At 36.2% G+C, this 8,954-nt stretch overlaps 1 protein-coding gene across 1 annotated transcript; it reads right to left on the bottom strand.

Moving 5' to 3' along the window:
• Nucleotides 1-519: 519 nt before the first annotated feature.
• On the bottom strand, nucleotides 520-6,355 carry LOC104601611 (uncharacterized). The gene is made up of 4 exons (XM_010265011.3): nucleotides 6,023-6,355; nucleotides 3,625-3,783; nucleotides 2,626-2,726; nucleotides 520-1,695 (listed from the first exon to the last, which is right to left on the bottom strand). The coding sequence occupies exons 2-4, from the start codon at nucleotides 3,720-3,722 to the stop codon at nucleotides 1,193-1,195; spliced, it is 702 nt and encodes a 233-aa protein (XP_010263313.1). The 5' UTR covers nucleotides 3,723-3,783; nucleotides 6,023-6,355; the 3' UTR covers nucleotides 520-1,192.
• Between the last annotated feature and the right edge of the window lie 2,599 nt (nucleotides 6,356-8,954).

Genomic DNA, 8,954 nt, shown 5'->3' with positions numbered 1-8,954 from the left:
ACAAGGTGTAGGCCCAAACGGGCTGCGACATAACTGTAGCTGCAAAACCCAGCCCGACCCGGCCCAGCCCATGATCTCCCCAGCTAAAAATAATCCTCAACATTAATAAATTCTGCAAACCACCCATGGGACTGCGATTTGCTACAAAACAGAAGCATCAAAATTACCTAATCAATCAAGAATGAATATGTACAGGCCTTTCAACCTCTGGATTTGCTACAAAACAGAAGCATCTAAAATCACCTAATCAATCAATAATGAATATGTCAATGATCCGTATACACCTTGATTGATTACATAGTCTATGGTGCGTTCACTCTTGATTGGTTATATAGCTGATGTACGGGCCTTTCAACCTCCGACATAGGGATGGCAATTTCTATCCTATCCAGTGGGCACTTGCCCCAACAGGAAGTTTTTTTTTTTTTTTTCTTTAAAAAACGCCTACCTGCTACAGGTTTTGGGGAGGATACAGGTTGGAAAGTCTAAAATTTACAAAACTATCCGTGAAACCTGCCCTATTGCCATCCCTACCAGCAAGAACGATAAAAGATTGGTTGTTTGAAAAAAAAAGCCCATGCTGTTTAGAATCATACAACGCATTGCTGGCCACATTCACACAACTGTACATCAGGAACATCAGTAATATTAAGTGCAAAAGATATCCCCAATGTGTGGCTGTCTAAACGTGGCCAGCAATGTGGTCTGGTCAGCAGGTTAGAACTTACCAAGTACTGCCAAGACTTACACAAGGGCATATTGCTCTTGTGATTTTGGACAGTTTGGGCTCTTCAAAAGCTTTGTAATGCAACAAAAAATATAAGGGTCCATTTGGTTTGTAAAAAACAGGGGTCTAAAATCAGAATTGGAATATGGGCCGCCAACTAATTGATTGGATAGAATTGAATCTAATTTCCATTCCATGTGGAATGACATTCCTCCATTCGAGGGAATGGTCATTCCCTCTCCCTCGTACATGAGAATCCCATTCTAGCTGATTCTGATTATAATTCCATCTGAACCAAACAAGCAGGGGAAATAATCCATTTTGATTCCTATTCTGATGGATTTCAATTCTGATTCCGATTCCAATTCTGAGTGTGAACCAAACAGATCCTAAATACCCTCAACTTTTAGAGAATTGGCACCTCTAACTCTTCACCCAATTAAAAAAAATGCTGTCAGGAAGAGATCAACTGATCCTCCTCCTTTTGTACAACCTCATAGCTTTTCTTAAATTACCAGGCTTGCTAACTTGAATATGCCTTGAGTTGCATGCTCGAGTAGATTCACCCTTAACACGGACTGACACAACACTTGCCTTCAACCTCACATTATGATGATGACTATGACTCCTGTACCCATCTCTCAACCCCTGCCTCACAGGATAAAAAGACATTTGCATTTGATCCTTCCTTCTCCCTTTAATTGATTTCCACTTTCTTTTGGTACTTAAACTTCCATATGTCTCTGAACAATCACCATCATCAGTTGAACCACATCCTTCTTCAATATCTTGGAAGTGCCGGCAACGGTGCACTCGCTTGGTGTTCTTTAGCTTGTGCCACAGAAAACAGGTGATATGTTGTAATGCACGCCAATATGCCTCGCATGCAGCCCACCTCATTTTACAGAGGCTTCTTCCCACACATTGGATTATTCCAATTTTAAAGAGGAGGTAGATGAACATTATACCTGAATCAAGAAAGTAAAAGAATGATTGGAATTTTTCAAATAGTGCGCTTAATTATCAATAAATAAATAATTGCATGTCACAGTAGATTAAGCTGTCAAACTTAAAATAAAAGTAAATGAACAGTTGGAGCATTTCAAAGGCATATAACTCACATAAGCTGTAATAGAAAGCATAGGTTCCCCAGATGCTTTAGACCATCTATTTCCTGTTTCTTTTATTTTGTTTTTGAGTTCGACTATGTTGCTGGAAAGACATCTGGAAACTTATAACTGATCAACCAACATCATAAAAGTGATAACCAATCAGGTGGGTTTTTTAATCAAAATTCATGGGTGGTTTTGATTGGTCAAATTCTGGCATCATAAGTTCCCCTTTCTTTTTTACTCATAAAAGAAGAGGCCATAATATTTGGCATAGTGTTGTTGAGTGTCTCTAAGAGACATAAAAAAGTTATGCCAACAAAGCTGCCAACTTTTTTGCAGATTTTCTGTCATTATATAAATGAAATAATGTATGCTTATAGTTTCTTCATAGAGTACTCTAGCACACTGAAATAGGAATGCTAGGAAACATATATACGCAGATTGTCAATCTCTTTGATTCAAAACCTGGTCAAGGTTTGTTTAACCCCCAACCCTCCAATAAAAAAATTAAACAAAGAGAAACTAATTGACTGTTGAAGATAAAGTTTTCCATTTCAAAAAGCTTGAAAAAGTACTTGGTATGTATGCTTGTTAATAGGGGAAAATTTCTCTCTTGTGTGAGAAAATGGGTTCAAATATAGTACATCTGTATTCAGTGCATCCCTCCCAAGACCCCAGATATCTTGACCATTAGGCCCTTATGCTTTTTAATATATAGCAGGGACTAGAGGATGCCCAAGAAAAGCTAATAAGACATGGACAAAAGTAAATAGAAAAGAAACTTACTTATATAGGCAAGGCCCAAAACCATCAACAGTTTGACCAGATTGGAGACACAGAAATGCTCAATAAAACAGATAATATCCCATGTTCCCAAGCAAATGCCCCTGCAGAATCAACCAGATCAAAAGTTCATGCCCTCTACTAAAATGAAAGCAACAGTTTGATAAAACAAGGATTATTGAATCTATACACAATAAATTATGACATTATTCAACAATGTAAATATTTATAGGAATCAGCTTGTTAACAAATTTCTGCAAATCAGAAGACAAAAAGATTTACTTAGAAAAGAATAATGTATAGTGGGGAGAAGTTTCAACAACCAAAGAACCCTACTCGATCCAAACAGAAGTCCTGATAATTGATAACCCTTTATCTGTCAGAATGGTTTTCCACTGCCCAAAGTTCAAACCTAATGATCTTAACCTGCTAATTTAGAGGTAAATCTGGATGGCTACTTAGGGATAAAAAGTCGGTAACAAGCTTCAGAATCCATTGACTGCTTAGTAGTTTCAACTGATGAATGCACATCAAAGAGCTTAATATACCAAATCAAGCATATAAATGGAAAAGTTCTGTAAGATGTATGATACGGGGCTTCAGGATCATTTAAGACTAGACACTGCATATGAAACAAACAATTAAAGGGATGATACCATTTATAGTTTTTTTATACTCCATGTTATTTTGGGTTTGACTATGATACCAGAAATACATGATATCCAAAAAAATTGTGACCAATCAATTGGTATCATAAATGTATTAACGAATCAGGTGAAATTTATCTAAATTCACGGATGAGTTTTGATTGGTCAAAACTCTTCTGGTACCATGTCTTTCTGGCATCATATATTTGGGTGAGTTTTGATTGATCAAAACTGTTCTGGTACCATGTCTTTCCAGCATCATTGATTTTCCCTTTTGTTTTTCAATTTAAACCTGAATTATATTTATGTACAGTTTCACAACAATGAAATATGCATGAGAAAGATGTGTCCTTACTCGCATGATCCACCAAAAACTGTTTTAATTGGAGCCACAAAAGCATTTCCAAGAATTCCACCAATGCCTGTGGCAGTCTTACTAATAACAGTTCCCATTCCAAAATGTCCACATTAACACTCCATTTAAACGTCTAGATATATTGGCACTGAATTCACCCTGTTCATTTTGAGAAAAGGACAAAAAATCAAAATTTTCATGAAAAATAAACATAGTATTTTCAAAGAACATAAAAGATGATATCAGAAACTTAAAAGTGCAACAAAAGATGATATCATCAAAAATAAAATTGCAACCGCAGTCACAATGTTCATATTCTGATAAAACTAATCATATAATCTAGTATGTAGCATGTCAAGTCAACACCATGTTGGATTTGAAAATATCACATATTCCAGAATTTGTTTTTTTTTTTAATTAGTAATTAATTTACCAGTTTGAGAATTTAAATCTGTATATCCTGAAAATAGTCAAAGTTTAAATACTTGAATGTTTCCGCAATAGAACCAGTTATGATGCAATAAAGCATATGTATCCCCATTTTTGTGCACCAAAGGTTCTGGAAATAGTCAAAAGTCTCTCGTAGATATTATTGAACCCAAAATTAATTTGTAACATGACCTCAGAAACCCAATTACTGATTAACCCAGATAACATATCGTGGTTTTCCCTTGATTCTCTGGCTCTAGGATATTATGTCAAGGGAAAATTACAGATAGGTACCCTGTACTTTGGAGGTTGTGACACTTAAGGACCTTAACTTTCAAATGCAACAACCGAGTACTCTGAACTTTCAAAAACTAATAAGTCCAGCACCTTTGACCAATGTTACAGTGAATGGTGAAATTACCAAACTGCCCATTTTAAATTCCTTTTATGTAGCCCTGATGGTGAATTTGTTGAACTGGTTTGGGAGAATGGTCAGATTATGATGCAAGGTCAGTCTCAAAAAAACCTCTTGTGAAGGGTAGTTTTGAGATTTTGAAATGTTTCAAGGTACATATGATATCACATGCTGCAGATAATTGATGGAAAGCCAATGGGTGGACTTGAGTGTTGATTTTTAAAAGTTCAGGGTACTTAATTGTTGCACTTGAAAGTTGAGGCCCTGAAGTGTCACTACCCCTGAAGTACAGAGTTCTATAATTTTCTTGCTACACCAGATACATATCATGCTGAGTGCACTGCTATGTTATTCTTGATTAGGAAAAGGAATTGATCTAACCAAGCCCAATGTAAAACTTCAGAAGTTATAACAACTGTATACTTATTGTTTTGAATCTTCAAATGATTGTAGCTCTTATAAGAGTAAATATGTATTTTTATTCAGGTTAAAAAACATACTTTCATTTTGGGGGTAGTGTTCTGAGCCAATCTGCTTACACTTTTTAGTGGGTGAGATAGGATAAATACCTATGTACTGATGTACATGAAATGGATATTCAAAGGATTTTACCAAATTCTAATCTATAGAAGAAAGTACAGATAGATTCTTATATCATTCATGGGTCAAGTTGCTCTTACTCAGTTTGGTAAGAGTACAAAGACAAATATGTACAGTGCAAATACAAGGCTTATGAATACAAAATAATACATAATACAAGGTTTTGCAGTGTAATATTTGTATTTGTACTCTTCCCAAACTGAGCCGGCCCTATCTCTAAATGCAAAAGTCTATCATTCCTTGTTAAGATATCACCATTAAACCATGGGCCTCCAACAGTCTACAAAACCATGGAGTTCAAACAAGTGAAGAAACTTCCTTTCCACAAGGCAGAAGAAAAAAATGGTTGTCTTCATGAATGAAACACAGTTATTAGTATTTTTTTTTAGAGTCCAACAACTATCACGTAGGAGAATAACAACTTTATAGATAGGAAGCATTTTTTTCCCTATAACTCGACCCACCAGAAATGGAATCAGCGCCATTTTTAGGGAGAATTGCTTTTCATCCATAAACATGTTCCTGCGTAATTTAAATCGTTCAGAATGGTGGCTATTAGTCTGGGAAGAAACTTTTGATGTAAATAAATTGAAAATCATGAATGAAGTCTGCACTTCTATCAGCGTCGAGTTACATAGACTATCTGTTCAAAGGAATACATCACCCACTTAACATAAATAACTACAATGATTTCAATTACGGTTCTTGACACAAACCGATAATGTCTATTTTTCTTGAAGACATTATATCGAACTGGTTCATTAGCAATATATCTTCTAGAGTTCAATTGTTATGCATTTTTTAAGTGGTTCCTTAAAAATCTCACTTCAGTCAATCTGCTAAGAACACATACAAAAATAAGATGCGGAGAAGAAAAGGGGTGCCAGCAAAATCTAGAACCGAAATGAAACCCTAAATTAACCAAGAGTTAAAATGACAAATCTGTTAACGAACCTGGGCCCTGTTAAAATGAGAAATCTGTTAACGCCTGGCTGCAGGTTTGAAGTCACAAAAGGTTTTCCATTTTATCTTACATACAAGGAGATTTCCAGTTACGTGAAAACGGTTTTTAACGGTCGAAATTCTCCAAGTCTCAAACCGGACGGGTGCTTTCTTCACCAACGGCTCTGAAAGTATGGCATTTAGGCCCTGTTTGGATGCACCAGAGACAGCTTTCCTTGATCTTTTGGGCTCTAGAGAACCTTCCCTGTACAACAGCTTTAAAGAAGTCGGGGTACGACACCAAATTGATGAATTGATGCTATTTGGGAGTAGGGGTGAGAAAAAAAAAAACAAAAAACCGAATTGACCGAAACCGAACCAAAAAATTGGTAAATTGAACTGATCGGTTTGGTGTTAACCGAACTGATTGGTATACATATAGTATATATATATATTAATATTTTTTATATTTTATAAATTAATAAATATGTATTATATATTTATATATATTTATAACAAATGATATACTATTTATTAATTACAATATAATATTTTATATATATTTATATTTTTTGTATATTTATATAATATATATTATAAAAATCAAAAACCAAAAAACTAACGAACTGAATTGATGGTTAATTGAACCGGTCAACCAATTAACCAACTTATTTCAATTCAATTTTGATTACTGATTTTCCAAAAATCGGTAGTACCGGATCGGTCCTAAAAAAAGCCCACTGAACCATGAGCAACCCCTATTTGGGAGGGCTCTCATGCAAAAGCCTCTGACTTTGCAAGTGCGCTCCACACGGAAAAGCCTAGAAGCAATTTGATGAAAAATCAGAAAAAGCTGGAATACATTTTAATTCAATTAATAAAACAACTTTCAGGTGAATTTATCTTCCCAAACCGGCTTTCAGAGAGTTGGGTCAAAGGTTAGGGAAGATTATTTGATTATCACCTTGTTATAGGTGATAAACCCAGCCTAGCCCATGATCTATAATATAGCTGTCAATAGACTCTGAAAGTGTAAAACCCAATACTACATTTGATCCAATTATTTCATATGTAAATATTAAAACCTACATCTGATTAATAATTAGATCAAATGCGAATTTAATCTCATTAATCCAACTAAAAATGGATATATATATATATATATATATATATATAAAGATATATATACACACACACACATTCATAAATACATATATATTTATATCATTTTATAATCAATAAATTCAACATTTGTATTTAGGGGAAACTATAGTCAAAGCGGGATAAACATTTAAAATTAGGCTGCAAGTTGGTATAGAAACCAACAAAACTCTGATAACCAATTCTATATTTCAAATTATAAAACCCTGCCTTGTCATCAGAGGTTTATGTGACTATTACCAACATAGAACTCTTAATCCCTTTTGGACACAATAAAAATCTTATACTGAAATTATCTTTCATGTTGGGTGATTTGAAAATAAACAAGAAGGGTTTTCAATTTCTCTCCCGCTCCCTCTGTCTCTCCCACTCTCTTAGCTTTAGTCTGCAGAAAAAATTAATAAATAAATAAAACCTTTGTTTCTTTCCTGCTCTATGTGTGTGTGTGTGTTTCTGTGTTAATCTATCATTTTCCTTCAATCTCTCTCATTCTCTTTTTGAGTCGATCTCTCATTCTCCCTTAATCTTTGTCATCTTCCCTCAGTCTTTCCCCGCTCCCTCTTGCATTCATTTTTTTTTTAATTTTTCTTACAAATTTATACGGTATTTGATGATGCATGATCTGGTAGCTCCCTCCTAGAGGGCAACTTTGATGCCAAACTAGCTAGTTCGCTGGGTCGAGCTGCAAATACACAGTGTCAGAGTGCTTGGACTGCTTTACCTGGGATAGGCACTCTGATGCTTAAGTCAGCGAATTGAAGATTTTTGAGAGAGCTAAAAGTGAGAGTGCTAGAGAGCTGCAAGAGATAAATCGTGCGTACCTTTTGAGGTTAGAAATGAGGCCTTTATATAGGCATACGAAACCGGGAGCTTCCTGTAATGCGTCTAAGATTCTTTGGAAACTACTTCAACCATGTTCAAAGGAGAGGGATAGAGTCTGTTAACGGTCAATCATCGTGGTCCTGGAGAAGTCAGAAACAATAACTTGCTTTAGGAAGAGGTCGGCGAGCACGTCCCGTAGGTCGCCACATGGACCTCAACCAGGTCAGCAAGTCCTCGAGGAGGTCACTCTTCACGTTGTGGTCCCTTGGAACGGTAATAAGGAGGTACTATAGGTTGGCCCTGGACGAGGTGTTGCTACTGCCCTGCCGAGTTGTGTATGAGGTCGCTAGCTGGGTCTCTATTAGGTTAGCAGAGGTAGGTCGCTAGGTCGGCGAAGGTAGGATGCCAGGTCAGCGGAGGTAGGTCATCAGCTCAACGGTGTTAGGTCTAGGGATGCCAAATTTTCCTATTTCCTTGATCCCCGCCCCAAATAGGGTAGGGATGGGGGTCATTTTCTCTCGTGGGAATGGGGATGGGGAAATTTTCATCCCCGTTAGCGGGGATTGGAAGAGCACTCCCCGCCTCGTGGGATCCCCACTAATATATATGTATATATGTACACATATGTTATATATGTATATATCTACACATACATCTATATATTAATATTTTTAAACATATGGTTGAATATGTTTTAATCTTTTCTAATAGGATTGTAAATTTTAATTATGTTTATTTTTATTTCTTTTAATAAATCAAAAAACAAAAACAAAAATATTTAACATTATTAAAAATCACGGGGATGGGGAAGGGGATAACCTTGTCCTCATTAGTGGGGACGGGGATGGGGATGGGGAGAAGCTCCCATCCCCGCCCCTCCCCGTTGTCGTTCCAAGATAGGTCGCTAAATGGCTCTCCGTTAGGTCATCAGAGGTAGGTTTCCAGCTGGGTCTCTAGTAGG

This window comes from Nelumbo nucifera, chromosome 8 (genome assembly GCF_055504915.1).
Source record: "Nelumbo nucifera cultivar China Antique chromosome 8, China Antique-T2T, whole genome shotgun sequence".
In the NCBI taxonomy this organism is placed as follows: Eukaryota; Viridiplantae; Streptophyta; class Magnoliopsida; order Proteales; family Nelumbonaceae; genus Nelumbo; species Nelumbo nucifera.
Note: the sequence above shows the minus strand (reverse complement) of the source record. Positions and strands in the feature narration are given on the sequence as shown.